We start from the raw sequence: 18,568 nt of genomic DNA on the forward strand, positions 1-18,568 counted from the left end.
TTTTGCAGTGTAACTAAAACAGTTGTTTGTGCATCACTGGCCAAGCACGAGAGCGGTGGTGCGAAGTACAGAGGCTTCCCACTGGCCCGGCCAGCTCAGGCCTCTTGTCTGTCCCTACTGACATCTGATCCTTGAGAAACTGGGCTTTCATGTAGCAAGCAGGTCTCAGGTCCTCCTGGTTGGGAAGGTGACATCGACCGAATGTATGTCCATGCCAGGCTGATTTAAGACAACGGCCTCAAGGCTGCACACAACACAAAAGGTCTTACTGATTCCTCTAACCAGGAGGATCTTGGTGGGCTTTTTTAACCAAAAGAGCAGGAGGAATGCAGCACAGCATGTCAGGCAGTTAAATTACAGCCTTTAACAGCACACCGCCGCCTCCTGATTTTTCTCCAGGAATGCATTTTGCAATAGCTTGCCCACGTGGTGTAAAAGATGCTAACCCTCCAGCCAGGTTCTGACCTGGAAATACAAAGTCACTGTTCCAGCTGGCGAAATGGTGCCTGTGCCAGCCTCTAACCCACCTGGGGAACGGCGTGGCAAAGCACTTGCTGGAGGTCCAGCCTTCAGACAGGCTTCCCGGCATTACTCCTGGGGAGCGGGCAGGCTCCGTGTTCGGCAAGCCAAATGCCTGTCCCCTACTCTAGCGTGACCTGGCTTGTCCCACAGAGCCTGGCAGGCTCCTGGGGTAAGCAGCTCTCTGCTCTCTGCCTTGTGCTTAGCCAGAGAGTGTCTGTGCTGCTGAGCAGGGCTGGGGGGGCACGCAGGCAACCGGTGGGGTGCACAGGGCTCTCAAATTGGGGGAAGGAGGACGGGCACACTTTCTTCAAAGATACCCGCTTTTGTAAGCTGTTGTGCAGAGGCTGGTGTAGCAGGGAGCTCTGCCTTCGAAGCAGCTCAGCAGGAAAGTAACTCCAGCAAGCTGATGATCAGGTTTAATTTATTTAAATAACGTAAGAAAAGTTATAAGCGCCTGTGGCTGGAGGGCAAAGAGAACGGAGCTGCACAGCTCTGGAAATTATTCAGAAAGGTTTGAAATGAGAAATTTAAATCTCATTGTGCAGGCAGCGTGAACCGGCAAGGTTAGTTGCCTCTGTCACTGCTGCTTTGCTGGGAATCAGAGGGAAGGGGAAGGGCGAAGCGAGGTGGGCTCCCGGCGGCAGCCTGCCAGAGGCTATGGCTGGCGGGCAGGGGACGGGAGCCCAAGCAAGGAAGATGAGAGGAAGGGAGGGAGCAGGAGATGTGGCTTCAGGGACAGGGGCAATGGCCTGCCATGTAAATGGCCTTACCAGGTACTTTCCTTGTCAGGGGCAGTAAATTTCCTGGTTAGTGAACACGTGGTAAAAGTGAATGCTCCCATCTAGGCTGGACGCAGGAAGATTTCCTTCTTGTTTACTCTATCTCATGTTTTTTTCTTTCCCCTCTTCTGCTTTTGACTTTTCTGCCAATTCCAGTGGTTGTCTTCACTGCAGCTCATTGCTTTCTGTAGCCGTGCCTGAACAAAACAGATGCAGCTTTCAGCAGCTCAGCTAATTTCATCAAGCCTTCCAGTGCTGTCAATGAAACTGAACCGAGATATGTTAATTATATTCCACCGGTACATGGCAAAACCATGGGCATTAGCAGGATTGGTGGCACTGCCTTGTCTGCAGGGCTGGGGAGGTTTGCATTCTTCTTTCCACATGATGTTTCCTGAGACAACAAAGTCTAGAAAGACTTATTTTTAAGAAAGTCTGTCTTCTGGTGGTAGCACCTCTTGCTAAAATTAAGATGCTTGCTAAAATCAAGCAAGGTTGGGGAGGGGCTGCATTTTTTTTTATTTTGATTTTAGCAGCTGTACTTTCTTTCCTCTGGTTAATCAACTGGTAAAGTAGCCAGCAATTTTCTTACCAAGTGCCTTGATGTGGCTGTGTCCTGGGAGCAGGCGCTGGGCATGCTGCAATGGCATTGCTGCCCTCAGAGGAGCCACTTCCCTCTGAATTCAGAAACCCCTTCCTTGGGCCTGAGGGGGTCATTAAAATGTGAAAGGATATAAACAAAGAAGAGGGGAATTGCATCTCCTGACTTTTTATGAGGGAAGATTAAAAGAACTAAGTATGTTTAGCTTGGCCTCAAGGGGGACTGAGGGGCTAAGACCATGGTGCAGGGCGAAGGAGTGGCTGAAGGGTGTGGGCAGGAGGGGGGTCAAGAAGCATGCTGGGGGGCACACGGTGGGGTGAAAATGCCTCGATGCGAAGCGGAAGTATTAAGCTGTGCTGCTCTGCAGTGTGATGGAAAACCCTGTGCAGTCGCTGGGGCCAGCACTGAAATGTATGCTGCAGGTCGTGGTCTTTCCCAGCCAAGGGCTTTGGGGACGATTCTCCTCTTTTTGGGGGCTAGATCTGAGGTAGCAGGGCTTTGCTAATACTTAACGATTAATTGCAACCATAAAAAGAAACATCTTCCCCAGCTCTCCGTTAACGCATCTGGGCTTTAGACTCAGCGTTTCAGCATTGCTAACTCTCAGGCTGTTTCCCTATCGCTTTTCCTGCAGTGATCCCCGACTCGCTGCGAGTGACAGCGGTCGCGCAGACACTGAACAAAGTGGAGCGCGACTCCCTGGAGCTGAAGTGTGAGGTGTCCAAGAGCACAGTCCAGCACAGCCACGTCTCCATTGCCTGGTACCGGCAGCGAGGCAGCGAGGTGCCCGTGGAGGTCATCTCCCTCAGCCGTGACTTTGTCCTGCGGGCCGGCAGCGCCTATGCCCAGCGGCAAGCCACAGGGGACGTTCGTTTGGACAAAGTTGGGGAGACCACCGCAAAGCTCACCATTTACAACCTCCATCCATCAGATCAGGGAGAGTTTTACTGCGAGGCAGCAGAGTGGATTCAGGACCCGGACAAGTCCTGGTATGCCATGACCCGCAAGCGTTCCCAGGGTGCCATCGTCAACGTGCAAGCCACCGGTCAGTGTCTCCTTTGCCTTTTCTTGCTCGGCTGGGCGGTGGGAGGAGGCGGACAGTGGGGATGCACCTTGTTAGGTGGCTGGGGCTTAGCTCCCTCCTTTGCCGTGTGCCCCACTTGGGAGGCTGCTGGGCAGAGTGAAGCAGGGCAAAGGAGGATCCAAGCGCTGCCTGCGGGCAGGGCAAATGTCAGCGAAGAGCAAGCAGGGGACACCGGGGCAGCAAGAGGGCTTGGGTGGCAGGCCCTGTCTCCTCATGTGGTCAGCAATTTGGGACTGATGCAGGAGCTAAAACATACATCTTCAGCACTTGGTGCTAGCACAGGCAATGAGAATTTTGGTAAGTGAGGAGGTAGGAGTGACACAGCAGAAAATCAAACTAAAACTTTCAGCAAGCACTTCTGTATTGCACAAGGTCCATTTGCAAGTCAAAATCCTTCACCCAGCCCATAGCACAGGTTCCTGCTAAGGATCTGAAGACCCAGCTAAGCTCTTTCTTCTTCTCTGATATCCCCAAAGGCCCCGCCTCTTGACCCTTGCTGAGCAGGGTGTGAGTAGGACTAGGCTCCATGTCACATCCCACAGTGCCACTGGATGCTGGTGTCCCCAGTTACGACTGGGGAAACCTTACGGCTCTTGCATGCTGGGCAGCAAGCTGCCTCTCCTGCAGCATGGCTAATCTGGGCTCTCACAGCAAAAGCAAGCCCCTAACCCCTCCACATTTGGATGTACGTGTCCGAGGGATGTTGGCTGTCCAGGGAGTAGCAAGTAAATACCTCGCATGAGGTGTGCTAGCTCTCCTGATGGGCTTTGCCATGCTGACGTGAGTTGGTCTGTCTCTCCCCAGATAAGGAGTTCAGTGTTCGGCTGGAGACTGAGAAGCGGACATACATTGTGGGTGAGCCAGTGGAGTTTCGGTGCATCCTGGAGGCACAGAACGTCCCTGACCGCTACTTCTCCATCTCCTGGGCCTTCAACAGCTCCCTTATCGCAAGCCTAGGACCCAATGCTGTGCCGGTGCTCAACAATGAGTTTGCCCAGCGCGAGGCTCTGGGCCAGCTCAAGGTAGCCAAAGAAAGTGACAACGTTTTTGTGCTGAAGATCTACCGCCTCCGCCTTGAGGACAGTGGCAAGTACAACTGCCGGGTGACTGAGCGGGAGAAGACTGTGACGGGGGACTTCATCGACAAAGAAAGCAAGCGGCCAAAGAACATCCCCATCACTGTCCTGCCACTCAGTAAGTAGAGACTTGCCCATCCCCTCCTGCAGCCATTGCTCTGCTGGGCAGCTAGCGGGTGAGGCTGTGATGTGCCTAGACTTTGGCGGTGGGGAAGAGGGACGATAAGAGTTTGCATGCTGTGGAGGCTTGAAATCCTAAGTGGAAAGGTTTTTTTTTTTTTTTTGGATGGGAAGGAAATGATAGAGAAGGAGGGATATGTGTCAGGTTAGTAGCTGGGGAAACATGCCCCCACCTTGGTAATGGACCCAAGCTCACAGTTTTGGCCTTGAGCTGAAGATGCGTGTGACAGCCTCTGACTTGCTCTTCACACCTCTCTCCTTAAGAGCTGGGTGCTCTAAAGTACTCAGCAGATGTAACGGGGAGACTGGCTTGACCCTGATTTATCCTAAGAGCTGCTAGGTTCCTGCAGGCCGTTCAGTGGCTGTTGTTCAGCTGTCTTGCAAAACAGCTGTGCTGGGAAAAAACAGGGTTCATGTGCTCCTCGAGCCCCGGTTTGCTCTTCAGCATGGAGCTCTGTTGTGGTCAGTGTGTGTCCACCAACCCTGGTGAAAACAACCCTGCCGGAGGCTTGCCTGAATGCCTGTTATCTTTGTCAGACAAATGTGATAAATACAGAAATAACAGGGTGAGAGGAGAGGATCCACTGACTCATTCCTTGTTTTGCTCTCTGAAACTCAGGTAGCTGTGGCATGATGAACCATGCACATGCTGCCCAGGCTACCTTGGCGGTGGGCTTTCACCAAGCAGAGGGTAGCTACAAGAGGATTTTATGCGACATTTGTTTCCTATCTCTTAGGTTTTTACGGAAATGCAGCCCTTTCCTCTAGCTTTTTTTCCCCTCCTTATTTCTCCAAGAGAAATTCTATTTCTTTTCTCTCCTGCCAATATTTGTTCTCATTTGCTTGGCTTTGAAAATTACTCTAGCTAGTAATCTTGCACTGGACAAGTGTATAAAATGTAGTACTTCTAAGGCACAGCCACCTTTCAGGCAGATTTCATTCTTGCCATTTGATAAATCACCAGCTCTAGGAGCAAATGTGATGATTTTTCAAGGGTGCTAAGTGCCCATAACTCCCGATGAAAGACAGCAGGAGTAACCAGCACTCAGTATCTCTGAAAAAACAGCATAAAGCCTTACAACTCTGGGAAGCTCAGGATACCAGGTTTTTTTGATGTTACCAAACATTGATAGCTACCTCTAGCATCACTAGCGATGGGAGTTTTGGAGAGCTTCTCCCAAAAGGTGTTGTAGGAATGGACGTGGCAAGATGGTGACATGAATTGAAAAGCTCAGGGAGCTGGAAGCTTTTTTTGGCAGAGCCGGTTGCATGCGGTGCATGTTGTAGCAACACAAATTCCCTCAAGTTTTGCTGAGATCCCATCCTGGACCTGCGACCAGAAGATGCAGCAATGTCTTGTGAGCCGTAGGCAGAGAGATTTCTCCCAGCTTTGGCCTACACCTTCTTTGAGTGTGCAAGTCACCAGGAGCAGCTCGCTGCCCACAGGCTGGTTTTGGATGTGGTCACGCATGAGGTTAAGACGTGCCCGGACCCAAATGCGTGGGCAGTTTCCTGCACCTGGTAGAAAGCCTCTCTGGCCGGCAGCGTCCTTCTTGCAGACCGACAAGTGGCAAGTGTGTATCATCTCCCCTGTGTGTATGCGTTTTTCTCCTTAGAGACCAGCATCTCCTTGGAGATTATCAACAACGCCAGCAATGTCTTGGAGGGGGAGAGCCTGCGTTTTGGCTGCAATGTGCGCTCGGGCTTCGGGCCCCAAAGCCGCCTCTCTGTTGCCTGGCAGCTGGTGGACAAGCTGAACCGGCGCAGTGAAATTGTGCGTCTGGATCGGGAGGGCACCCTGCAGCCGGGCCCCTCGTACGCCGAGCGCAGCAGCTACGGGGGCATCCAGGTGGAGCAGGTCCGGCCCGGCTCCTTCACCCTGGAGATCTTCAACAGCATCAAGGCGGACGAGGGCCACTACGAGTGCCGGGTGGCCGAGTGGACGCGGACGCTGGATGGGGAGTGGCAGATGGTTGGGGAGCGGCATGCGGGCACCCCAGTGTCCATCACTGCTCTGGGTGAGTACTCAAGGCGCGGGGGCTGTGGGACCGTGCTCCCCACACACCCGGTCCCCAGGAGGTCACCTGCAAATAACCAGGGCTGCTCTCAGCACTCCCACCCTTGCTTGCTGGCAAAATGGAAGCACCTGGCAGCCCACCCACAGCTGCCGGTAGGTTGGTGCAAAACGTGCCCTGTTGTGTGTGGGGGCAAAGTCTGAGTGGTGGCTGGGCAGGAGCAAAGCAGGGGGTGGCTGAGGAGAGGGGCAGTGCTTCCAGCGTCCTTCTGAGGAGAGAGGCTGCCAGTCCCACGATATGTCCCACTGCGTTGGAGCTGGGGTGTGGGCAGTGGTGTGGTGGTGCTGCTTTGGCAATCCATGGACATCGAAGCCTCCTTGCGTGCCCTGGGTAAACCTTACCTCCACTCGCCAGACCAGGAAAGCAAAACACTGGGCATCTGTTTGCCCAACCACCAGAAATCACAAGTGTCTCCGACAGCATCAGAAGCCCGCAGAAGATGCGGGTCAAGAATGCTCCTCACTGCCTCTGCAAGGAGGCACTGCACTGCTGGCAAGGAACTGCACCGTTGTCCGTGACCAAGCCGAACTAGAAGCCAGGATTGTTGCAGCTGGTACTGTGCTCTGCCAAAGAGCTCCTCCATTTCAAACACACTGAAACCTCATCCGTTTAAAAGAGGGCAGGTAGGGCATTAGGGATTTTGCATAGACTGTGAATTACTTGGGTCCCACTCAGGCCTTACTATATTAAGTCCTGGACTGATTCCTGCAGTGCTCTGCAGGAGACTGAAGAAGGGATGACTGCTTCTGTGAGGCTGCTGATTTGCAGAATGCCAGGCTATAAACAATTGGGGAGCGCTATTGAAAGGTCGAAATAGGAATTTTTTTATTTTTTTTTTGCTCTCCACAGTATTCATCTTAAGCTTTGGCAAGATGTATGAGACCAGACTTCAAAGTTGTATCATATTCTGATTAAAATCTTGCTTTTTTCCTCCTTTCCTTCCCTTCACTTTTGACCTTTCAGAGGCTGTTCTGTCTGGAGCTAGAAACCTTTGCCACATAGCTTCCAAAAGCAGGTAGGGACGTTAGTTTGTAAGGAACTAAAGGCATATTCTCATCTGGTTTCAATGGCGTCTTTCTCTTCAGGTCAGCAGCATTTGGCCTGCTGGAAGTCCATGTATCAACCCTTCTCTTTACTCTGCAACTTGTAGAAGTGTTGAGATTAAGTGTTGAGATTTTTAAATGTATCATTTTTACTTTTCTTAAAATTTAAGATGCTCAGAATTGCCCAGCAGTTCCAGAAGATGTGATGGAAAGGTATTCTCCCTCCTCCCCTGCTCCTTGTCCCAGAGAAATTGCTGGCTCTTGAGTGTTTTCTGTCAAGTCCTAAGAAATTCCTAGGCCCTCTTCCTATAGCTAGCAAAGATGAAGTAGCTCATGAAAATTTAGTGGTAAAAATATTGAGTATTGTTTTGTTGCTGCTGAATCTGATATTTTTTGTTCAGCATAATGTTTTTGAAGTGTCCTGGGAAACTCAAATGGAAGGTGCTAAGAGCAAGAGAAGTTTATGGCTACAGAAATTGCTAGTAAAAAAAATGCCATAAATTTAGTGACACTCACATTTCAACTTAAGGTCTAATCGTTTGCCAGTCTGCCAAGGTAAGAAACTCCTTAGCTGAACCAACATAGGTGATGTTCAACCCCATAAATCTATCTACAGGGTGGTTCAAAAGCAATAGCCAGAAGAGAAATGTGCTGTCAGATGAGACCAGATGTCCCTGAACTTCTGAGGATCTCAAGCACCTAGCAGGGACTTCAGTCCCTAGCTGGCTGGGGAAGGAGGGGGCAGGCAGGGTAAGGGGGCACTGCTTCAGCAAGCTTCCTTGCCCAGGCCAACTGGAGATTAAATTTTACGAAGTCAGCTGGTCTTGGTGAAATTAAGTTGGCTTTCTAGGGCCATTGCTGGCTCAGCAGTGGTCTGAGCCGGGCCTGGTAACACCAGGGTTACCGGTTAGCAGGGAGGTAAGGCCCACTGCCAGGGCAGGATGGCTGCTGCAGGGTCTGAAGGTGAGGGCTTACGTGGGGATGAGATGCAGGGGAGACAGTCTGGGTCTTGCTCTGCTCTCCTGGGTAGTCAATGAACACGTTGCAAGAGGCTTTAATCCCAAAGATCGACCTGTTTTCTCAGTAATTACATGTCCCAGAGCTCTGGTACAGTAATGCCATGGGGCTGCAGAGGGACTTGCTGGCAGTGTCCAGACAGGATGGTGTCTGTGCCACAGCTGGTCTGCCCTGCGGCAGCAGCTCTGTGGGTTATGGTGATCTCCCAGCTTCTCTCTTCAACTATAATTTCAAGCCAGTGGTGGGCTGAGGCTCTGTACTGATTCAGAAGATGTTCCTGTTTCTGCTGGGCGCTGGCCAGGCTCCCCCTTGCAGCGGTGGCTGTGCTGGGTGCCAGGATGGTCGGCACTGCAGGGGGAGGGAGGAGAGCTGCCAGCCAGGGTGGGACTCCCCGCAGAGCCACCCGGGAAGGGAGCGCTTCTTGGGGATGTTGCCGGTAGAAAACAAGGTCCCTGCTCAATCTGCTGGCTGCACTGAAGTGATTGGAAAAGAAGAAAATATTTTTCTCTGCAGCTAGGAACAAATGAGCAATGAAAATGCCCTGACCCAAAATGTAAGCCAGTTGACTGGGAATATGTTATCTTCAAATTACTAATAGACTGCTGGTTTTAAACTACCTTAAACCAACAAAGTGCTGGGGGTAAACAAGTCAAAATGTGTTGACCTGTTTGTGGAGTGAAGGACGTGTGAGGATAGCTGCGTAAAGCCGTCCTGGAGCAGTGATCTGGAAGACAACAAAAACCGGGCTGTGTGAAGAACAGGAGCAGCCAGCGTGTCTCGTTTCAATTGCCTCCATCCTGGGATTCTGTATCTGCTGCCACCTCTCCGATGCATGAAGGAAGGCTGCTGCTTCTCGCTTTTGACACCTTTCCTTCACCTGCAGCAACCAGCCGCAGACCTGGGGTGGGGGACGGGGTGGGGACCCCCTGCCCGAGAGGTGGATGTGAATCACAGGGTCTGCAAGTGATCAGGCTGGCGCTGGGCAACTGCTCTGCCCGGTGCTGCTCCCTTGCTGCCACTCTGCTGCGTTTCCGTACAGGACTTTGGCAGTGTGCAGAAGTGCAGAGGCTGGCTGCTCGCCCTCCGGGTCTCAGGGGACCTTGCTCCTCTGGGCAGAAATCGAGCGCGATCCTGCTGCCGCTGCAGCTGGTGCTCACAGGGGCAGTTGCCACTACACAGGCACTTCAGTGTGCTTTTGCCACTGCTGTAATGCCCCTTTGCAATTGTAAACGAGGAGGTGACACAATGCAAGCTGCTGATTATTCCAGGCTGGATGACCATGCTCTAGCTTTTGCATGTTGACAGCAGGGCCTCGTTAGGCAGGTGTCTCTCAAAGCCCTTTCCTCTCTTTCCACAGAGGCCGGCTTTGCTGTCACAGCTATCTCCCGCACCCCCGGGGTGACCTACAACGAGTCCTTCGACCTCCAATGCATCATCAAGCCCCACTACCCATCATGGGTACCGGTGTCGGTGACGTGGCGTTTCCAGCCAGCAGGCAGCACTGAGTTTCACGACCTGGTCACCTTCACGCGTGACGGCGGGGTCCAGTGGGGTGACAGGTACGCAGGTTTCCGGACCCGCACTGCCATCGAGAAGGCCGAGTCCAGCAACAATGTGCGCCTGAGCATCAGCAGGGCGAGCGACACGGAGGCTGGCAAGTACCAGTGCGTGGCTGAGCTCTGGAGGAAGAACTACAACAGCAGCTGGACACGGCTGGCAGACAGGACCTCCAACCTGCTGGAAATCAGGGTCCTGCGGCCAGGTGAGTGCCGAGAGCGTGTGAGAGGGGCTGGGGCGTGCATTGTGGGGATGGAGTACATACCAGTGCTGCAGTGGTCTTTCCAGAGCGAGGACTGCTCTCATGCCTGCGACTGACGTGTCACACTTGGGCATGGCTCAGGTGGGACCACTCGGCTTTTTGGCTGTGGATATGCTGGAGCCCCTTTATCCGCCTCTAGGGAATCAGGTCCTCTCTTTGTTCCTCGTATGCTGTTCATGGGGTTTTCTGGGAGGCAAGGTGACTGCAGCCCGATCCAGTCTCTGGGCTGTTCTTGTGAGATGGAGGTGGCTTTCAGGTTGCCACCTCCCTTCATCAGAGCAGATTAAGCTGGGGAAGAGAGGAGAGGGATGGGGCAAAGAAGAGAGGGATGCTCCTACCAAAGCCTGCACGTGCACACGCACGTAGTTGAGGTGCTGGAACTCTTGTCTAGTAACTGGATGCATCTGTCACTCTGCTGGAAGCATCTTCAAAAGCAGCTAGTGACCAAAGAGCCTGACTTTCATCCCCATCAGAAACTGAGCCCTTTCCAGCTAGAAGTCACCAAGGCCATGGGTGCCCATGCAGAGCGTGCAACATCTAGGCAACAGACACCTGGCTTGGCAAGGAGAGTCAGAAAGCCTACAAGGTGCTTATGCTCTATGTACAGCCAGTGGAGAAAGTTACGTGCCTTCTGTAGGCCTTGTCACTTATATTTTGGTGTTGCCTTCTATTGTCTGTGAAGGCTGCAGAGATACGTGGTCAGGGCAGCTCTGGGCCATCACTGAGCTGAACAGTTTATTGCTGTCTCAGCCTTAGGGCTGGAGTTGATGTTTGGAGTGAGGCTTTTAGCACCTCTTGGCTCAGGTCCTTGCAGCACAGTCAGTCCTCCTTTCGTGTTCCTGTGCAGAAGGACTCTTTCCTAGGGTCTGTCTTCTGGCTTGGGCTCTGTGTTTTTCCCCTCAGTGGCCCTTTTCATACTTTCCTCCACGTTCCCCAATCCTTAGCATGTCTTTGGAAAAGTCAGGGAATGCTGTGAGCACTAGGCGCCTCATGAGCTCTCCATCCTCTTTCTTCCCTCCCTCCTTCCTTGCCCTCATCTCCAGGTTAATCTTCTCCATTTATCTTGATTATCCTGCCTTGTACTACATTTTTTACTGCTCGCAAGGTCAGGTTGGTGATGTTCATCATTTTAGATTATTTCTCTAGGAAAGAGTGTTGACTGGATATGGTCCCTGGAGTAATATGCTTCTTCATGGCACATCTCTGTGCATGCATATGTGTGTGAGACAAAGACAGAGAGAAATCCTTGGTAACAGCTTCCAGAAGAGACCCTCTGTGTCACAGCTCGGGGTGGCCAGGAGGACATATAAAGGACATTTAAACCGTGCTCTGGCAGCAGGTTCTTCTCTTCTGGAGCAGTAACCATCAAGTGATGCCTTAACAGAACAAGTCATGTAGGTCTTCGTGGTTTTTACCTCTCCCTATCTCCCTGCTGCTCAACAAGCTACCGATACACAAATCTTAGCTGTCAGTCCAATGAGCCTTGCATAATGTTTGTGGTTTTATGGCCCACAAGGGAATGGGGAAGAAGGGGGCTCCTCAGAGCGTCGCCAGCACCATGGTCGCGCTCTCTCTGTGTTTTGTTTCCATGTCCTAGGCAGCCTCTGAGAGCAGGTGCTTGATGTTCTCTATAAATGTAATGCTGGCAGTTGTATCAGTGACTGCTGTGATTCTCTCTGGTTTTTGCAAGCTGCAGAGGGTCATGTTGTTGCTGGGTCTTTGGCTGGATAATTTCCAGAGAGGATCCAGGATGATGTGCAAGGCGTCTTCCTTGGTCGCCTCTGAATGAACATCCTAGTGCCCCGCAGTCAGACCTGTCCTGGTGAAGCAGATACTGGTTTTCAGATTAATATTCAGGACCCCTGAATGATTGAACAACGGAGAGTGCTGTCAATCTGTCTGTGACTCCATAGTCACCTTAATCTGACATAACTTCTGGCTGCTATTGGATGCCTCAGTCCTAGCTTTCTCCTTTCCTTTACCGCTAGCTCCTGCCTTGACCCATATGCCAGTGCATTTGGGGTGAACTGCCTCCACTACCGAACCACAAAGAGACATGGTAAAGAAGGCTTGTCTGGAGGTCTTTTGGCAAATTGAGCCAGCGTGTGTTTCCAGATCATAAGTTAATGCTGGGATTCTAGTTTCCTCTTAAACCCCTGCTCCCTGTTTGTCAGAGTGACCTTTCTATTTGACAGGTTCCAGGTGCAACTGTGGCAATCGATATATGTCAGCCTTTAAAGTGTGTTCAGGTGAGAAAGGTAAAATAGTGGCTGCCTGATTGCTTCATTAATCTCTTTGCTTTGTGAAATCCCACATCTTCAAGGGACAGAGTGCTGGAGCTTCTCCTGGTGCATCCATTTGCCGTTTCAGTGCTCAGGCTGTCTCTCCTTGGCACTCTTGCTGTGGGTAGTGTTTGTAGTTGTCATCCATGCTGAGTGGGAACCACAGAGGTGGCAGCACTGGTTTCGAATTGCATGTATTAATGTGACTGCAAAATAATTTCACTTATGGCCAACAGGTAATGTTGAGGAAATGCCAGCAGCTTGAAACACTCCAGTCCTTTCCTACTCCTGGGAAGAAACGAGCACTATTTGAGAAACGAAACACATAGCTCCTGAAGGAGGGAATGAATAAGGCAGGGAATGGCAGCATTGACCCAGCTCTGAAGTGAAGGTCTGTAGGTGGGATGGCAGAACTGCCCCACATGGCATCCACAGCCAGATTTGGCCTTTGAGTGTAACGTTCCTGGCCCCGTGGGGGGCATGAAGCCATTATAAGGACTGGCAGCACAAGGAAGAGCCCTATGAAGGATGCTGGCTGTATGTGTGAGAGCTTACGGAGAATTTAGGTATCACAAGGGCACAGTGTTCATGACTTGGTGGTGCGTGAAAACTCAGCAGCGGTAGAATCTGAAGCTCCAGTATTTCTCTGTTTCGTGGCCTGCTCCTCACTGTCACACAAGCTGGCACGCGCTGAGTTGCAAAGTAAAGGGAGGGCTGCGCACAGGTATGGGCACGCTGCCTCAAGGTAACTCCTGTGTGCTTTGCAGGGAGAGAGACCTGCACTGCTGTAGGATGAGTGCTGGGTTTTAACTTCTGCAGGCTGGAGCAGAAATCCAGGCTGGTGTTGGGGTCTGTTGGGCAGGATTGTGGACCAGACTGGCATGCAGCTAGATCGCCTGTGGCCGTTTCATGTCCTTACAACACAGTGCTCTCCTTTTTACTTCCATCTCTCGAGCTGCCTGTTGTTTCTTCCTCTGTGAGCTCATGTTGCAGCAGAGGAGAAGGAACAATGAAAGTACTGCTCGGTTCATGCCAGCTGCTTCCCCGAAGCCAAAGCTGTCAGGAGACCATGCACAGGAGCGTGGGCTGAGCTTGGAGCAAGCCGCAAGTGCTGGGGTGGAGATTTCTTCCCCCCCACATCCTTGTGTTTGGGGTTCCTCTTCCACTGTGGTATCTGCCCTGCCTCTGAAACCCTGGTTCTTTCATCCCCACAAGGTGGGGATTGCCCCGGGGGCTCACCACCCCTTTCTCCTGACGGTTTACCAGCCCTTTCCCTTCTAGAGCCATTGCCTTGCCCTTTGCACACTTGCCCCTTTCCAGGTGGAGAAGAGCATCCTCCATGCAAGCTTTACCAGTTGATCTGCAAGAGATCAGTCAGGACAGACATGTCCTGTCCTTGGAGGGGATGGGTGTGGTGACTCCCTGGCACTTGCTGACCTTGGGTTTTAGGGGAGGCAGAGGTGCAGGTGGTTCCTTTTGAACCCAGGTCACCCTGAGAGTGTTTGGATTTGGGCTGAGCTGTCGGTGTGAGGATGCCGTCTGAGCAGTACCCCGTCGCTGCTCTCTGCCCTCTGCCCCCTTCCTCACACAGCGTGGTGGGGGAACGGTGCCCAGGCTGCAGGCCGAGCTGAGGGAGGAAGGTGGTAGATAGATGGATGGGGGTCAAGGGGAGACCTGAGGGCTGCCAGGTGGGCTCTATTCCTGGCTCTTCCTTGGATCTTGCTTCTCCCTGCCAGGTTTTCAGGGATGGAGTGGCTGAGACAGGAGGTGCTGTCTGAGAGCAGCGTACGTCTGTGTGGTCTGCAGGACTCAGACAAGGGCAGCAGACAGTCTCTGGCGGCATGATGGGGACTGTGCTGTGATCTGAGCAGGCTAGGACATCTGGATAGGACTCTTTTGGCAAGGAGGCTTGAGCAGATTTGTGCTGGTGTATTAAATTGCCATTGTCCTCGTGTGTATTACTGCACTTATCTTTCCCCTGCAGCACAAGCGGAGGGTGGTTTGGCAGAGCTTTGAGAGGGCCTGGGGTCTGAGCACTGGGGAGTCTTGTTGGCAACAGCAGAATAAAAAAGCAGAGCTTTCGCACAATCGGGAGGTTGTGGCAAAGCGCCCCCCACCCCCTGCCCAGAGCACTCCCTCATCCCTTTTGTACTGGGGCACAGACCTGCAGGGCACCCACCACCCCACGCTCCGTCCTCACGTCATCCCTCGGCCAGTTCCTTCGTGACTAATCCTGGAGCAGGCACACGGGGAGAAGCTGCAATCACCTCTATAAATCTGCCCTCTCGCTGCCCGGTTTTTGACAGTAATGAACGTGGGAGGAGGGATGGGGAGGGGTGGTGGGGGATGATAACTGAGCAGACGCTGGGGGTGCTGGGCTCCTCGCTGCTTTTTTGCAAGCGGGGCTATGGCAGATTGATTGACCTGGGAGTCGTCGAGCAAACAAGGCAGTCAGACTCTTCATTAGAGCATTAATTAGCTTCCAGAGGTTCTCCAGGGGCTGCTTCGTAAAGTTTGGTTTATTAGGAGCTGTCAAGTTGAAACCATCTTGTAGGGGGAGGGTGGGGGCTCCTCAAGCTGGCCTTGGAGAAGCTGGGGGAGGCTTGTGCTTGAACCTTACTTTGAGAGTGGGGTGAGCCAGAGCTGTGCTTCCCCTGAAACCCTGTACCCGGGTGGGTGCAGAGCGCTCTGCCGCTCTCCTGCTGTCCACAAAAAACCACCACTCACAGCAGCCTGGCTGCGTTGGGCTAGCAGTGGCCAGAGAAACCTAAGGAGCAGAGAGCAGAGGACCCTTACCTCTTTGTCCAAACCCGTCCCTGGCAGCCACAGAGAGACTGCTCAGCATCCCGCTCATCCTTCCCTCTAAAGACTCAGAGAGTGGACAAGCAGGGGATGGTTGTGACCCTGCGGGCTGGAGATGCTGGGAGGATGAGGAGGGGATGAGGCAGAGGAGAATTGGAAAAACAGGCTGCTTTATGGCACGCTTAATGCTGGGAGAGGAGGACTGATTTTCAAACAATTGCCAAGACACTTGTGGAGTATAAGGAGAGGCTTTCCCTAACAAATGGAAATCAGATATTACTGTTAATGCCTTTCTTCCGTCTCATTTCTTAGTAATGTCTGCATGCAAGGAATCCTCTCGTGGATGGATGTGAAAGATGCCTTTTCTACAGTGGGCAGCCAGCACGGTACTGACCAGACTCTTGAATGGAGGCTCAAACAAGTGTTTTCAAGGGCCACAAAGTGCCTACTTAAAAACCCGACACTTGCTGCTGGCAGCATACAGCCATAAAGTTAAACAAGGAAAGCTAATGAGCTGGAAACTTCCTTACAGAAGTGAAGTCTGGAAACTTAAGTTTGCTGCTTGCTTGATCCCAGAGTGGTTTTTGCTCTATAGATTAGCACTGCTTCCCTGCTTTACAGCCTCCTGCTCCATCTGGCAAATAGTTGTACTCTTGCTTGAGTGATGAAGGAGTTCAAGGAGTGCTCAGGAGAGACAGGAGGCTGTTCAGCAGCAGCTGTGACTGCGGTGTAGAGCAGCCTCCTCTCCCCTGGGTGCTCTGGGACTTGCTCCTTTCCCTTCACTACCAGCAGGGTAAGACCTGCTGTTCTACCTCAGAGCTGCTGCTCTTTCCTATTGGCTTCCAGCACACTGAACAGACAAAATGAAGGAGATCAGTTTTGTGTGACCCAGGGCTGTCCCCTTGCATAGACCTCCATTAGTGACCCAGCTGGAGCCCTTTTTCTTTTCCAGGTAGCACAGGTGGGTTTGCTTCTTCCACCTCGTACCCCTGGTAGTGTCCTGCCCCTGCATGTTTGCCTTGGGGAGGCAACTCTTTCCCCACACTTGCCAGGTCCTCTGGGACAGCTTCCCCACTTAGATTTGCTGCTGCCTCCTTAGCACAGTTATTTATCCCAGGCTGGCACCTGTGGTGCTTTTTCTCCACGCTCGGCTATCACACCCTGCTCCCAACATCCCCATCCCCCATCTTCTCCATATACCGTCAGTGTCAGATACGTCTGAGAGCCTCCTCTTCTTGCTGCTGCTGTGGTGCATGACATACCCTCTAGTGTTCAGGCACTGGTTTGTAAATACAGATTTGAGGTGGGGTTTCGCCTCTTGAGGATGCCCTCCCTGCCCTGCTCCGAGCGGGGTGCTTCCTGGCTGGCCTTGTCAAGCCAGCTGTGGTTTTGCGCTCATGGGTATCAGAGAGGTCCTCCGCCACATCACTCAGCCAGGCAAACCTGGCCCAATGCAGGTCACACATCAGCGTGAGGTTACATTGGTGTCAGCAGAGCTGAAGCACCCAGAGCAAATGCCATCTTGATCCCACAAAAAGACTGCTACGTCGAAACAAGCCCATCAGTGTGAGCAGCAGGGGAGGGACCTCGTGCTGGATACACTGCAGTGTTCCCAACCCCGTGCTGGGGATGCTGGCACTGGCCTTGCAGGGTCAGAGCTGTGATTCACCTCCTCCTGCCTTTGGTTTCCCATTTGGGAGCAGTGATACTTGGCTCCTCCGCAGGTTGCCCGTGAAATGTTTCTGTCACACTCAAGCATGTTGAGCTGATTGCAGTCAGTTATGTTCAGGGCTTCCCTTGGGGCTTCAGCCTGGAAGATGCACCTAAGGGCATAACCTGAGAAGTTGGATTTTAAATGTATGAAGCATCTTGGATGCGTTTCACAAGGGTGAAGGGGGTGAGAATGCATCCTTGCACCTACTGGGACCCTAACGCGGCTCAGCCTGCTCTGTGTGTGCCCATTGATCTTACTGCAGGCAGTCTTGCTTTTCAGCCCCTGAACAAGACTGACAATGCCAGGAGACCTGGGCTGTATTCAGAATATGCTGCTCTGTTCAAATTAACTCTCTTCACGGTTACTTTTTTAGAAGCAATTTTTTCACTTCGATTTCAAAGCACACTCTGCTTCTCTCTTTGATATCTCCTGAGCGGTTTTCCACTCCCATTTGCAGCATGCCTATACAGAACCACGGTGTCAGCCTGTTTGCAGTCTGTGCACATGCAGCTTCTTTGATGTTGTCTTGAACGTCTTCTCTCCACACACTTTAGCTTCTCATCGATTCCCTGTGTGCTCTCCTTGGACTAAAATACTCTGCAGTGAACAGTACTTAGACGTTGTCCAGCTCTAAAGCTTCGTGCATCCCTCACGTCCTTGAAGTCCTCAAAAGCAGAGTCAGCAGGGGCAGCCCCTGGGGGAGAGGGAGCGCTGGTGATGAGCGGGTTTCCAGCCGGGCATTGACCACCGTTCTCCTTCCCCAGTCCCCAGCACCTCAGCTGCCCTGCTGGTCTCCACAAGGTGGGTGGCCTTGGGGCCAGTAGGCTCAGTGCTGCAGCAGCACGATTTTTCTCTTGCTGTATTCTCAGCCCTCCAGTCTGGTACCCAGCCCAGGTGTCCCTCCCAGCATGCCCGAGCAGCAGCTTTGGCTGTCCATCCTTGTGCATGGGACCTGTACCATTTTTCTAGCTTCTGTATTGTGTGGGACGCTTCTCGTTGGATGAAAAACTACATTTTCCCCATCAGTCTTCTGTACAGGCAGGCTGTGTCCTGTTTGGAGAAGAGTGCTAAACAGCCAGGCAGTGAGATGGTCCAGCCCTAAGTACTGTAAATCCCCTGCCTCTAGCCTTCATGAGCATTGGTTGGATTGATGGTCTGGGGGTGTCTTCTGCTGGTGGGACACAGCTGGCTGGACACAGTGGCTTTGCTCTTCAACATGACAGTGACCTGCAAAGCCAGGTGGTACAGCAATGCCCACATAAAGGAATCAACTTCAGTAAAAGAAACCTAGCCATATCTTCCTGTGGCAGTATTACCTTTTGAAATTAATTCCTCTGTGTCAGCAGAATAACAAGGGCAAATTTTATCTGAATGCTTTTCCAGAACTTTGGTTCATAAGGGGCTGATGATTTTGGGGTTTCTACCTGTTCTGACATTGGTTGAAGACTAAATTCCTGGGTTCACTGAACCTGCAATCTGCTTCCTTACGGTGAAATGGCTGGCTCCAGACATGCTGAGCCTATGGCTCAGAGTCTTTTATCTTAACGTGCATACATAAAAGTTGGCTCCCAGGG

At 52.2% G+C, this 18,568-nt stretch overlaps 1 protein-coding gene across 2 annotated transcripts in view; it reads left to right on the forward strand.

Moving 5' to 3' along the window:
• The window catches only part of IGSF3 (immunoglobulin superfamily member 3), a 100,892-nt gene that overhangs the window by 61,920 nt on the left and 20,404 nt on the right, over positions 1-18,568 (forward strand). The window contains exons 3-6 of one of the 2 annotated variants that reach the window (XM_054819675.1): positions 2,537-2,947; positions 3,791-4,180; positions 5,859-6,260; positions 9,735-10,139. In XM_054819675.1, coding sequence (XP_054675650.1) covers positions 2,537-2,947; positions 3,791-4,180; positions 5,859-6,260; positions 9,735-10,139 — 1,608 coding nt within the window. The remainder of the gene's footprint in view (positions 1-2,536; positions 2,948-3,790; positions 4,181-5,858; positions 6,261-9,734; positions 10,140-18,568) is intronic. The other variant, XM_054819684.1, reaches the window with a different exon arrangement.

This window comes from Grus americana, chromosome 1 (genome assembly GCF_028858705.1).
Source record: "Grus americana isolate bGruAme1 chromosome 1, bGruAme1.mat, whole genome shotgun sequence".
NCBI classification, from domain to species: domain Eukaryota; kingdom Metazoa; phylum Chordata; class Aves; order Gruiformes; family Gruidae; genus Grus; species Grus americana.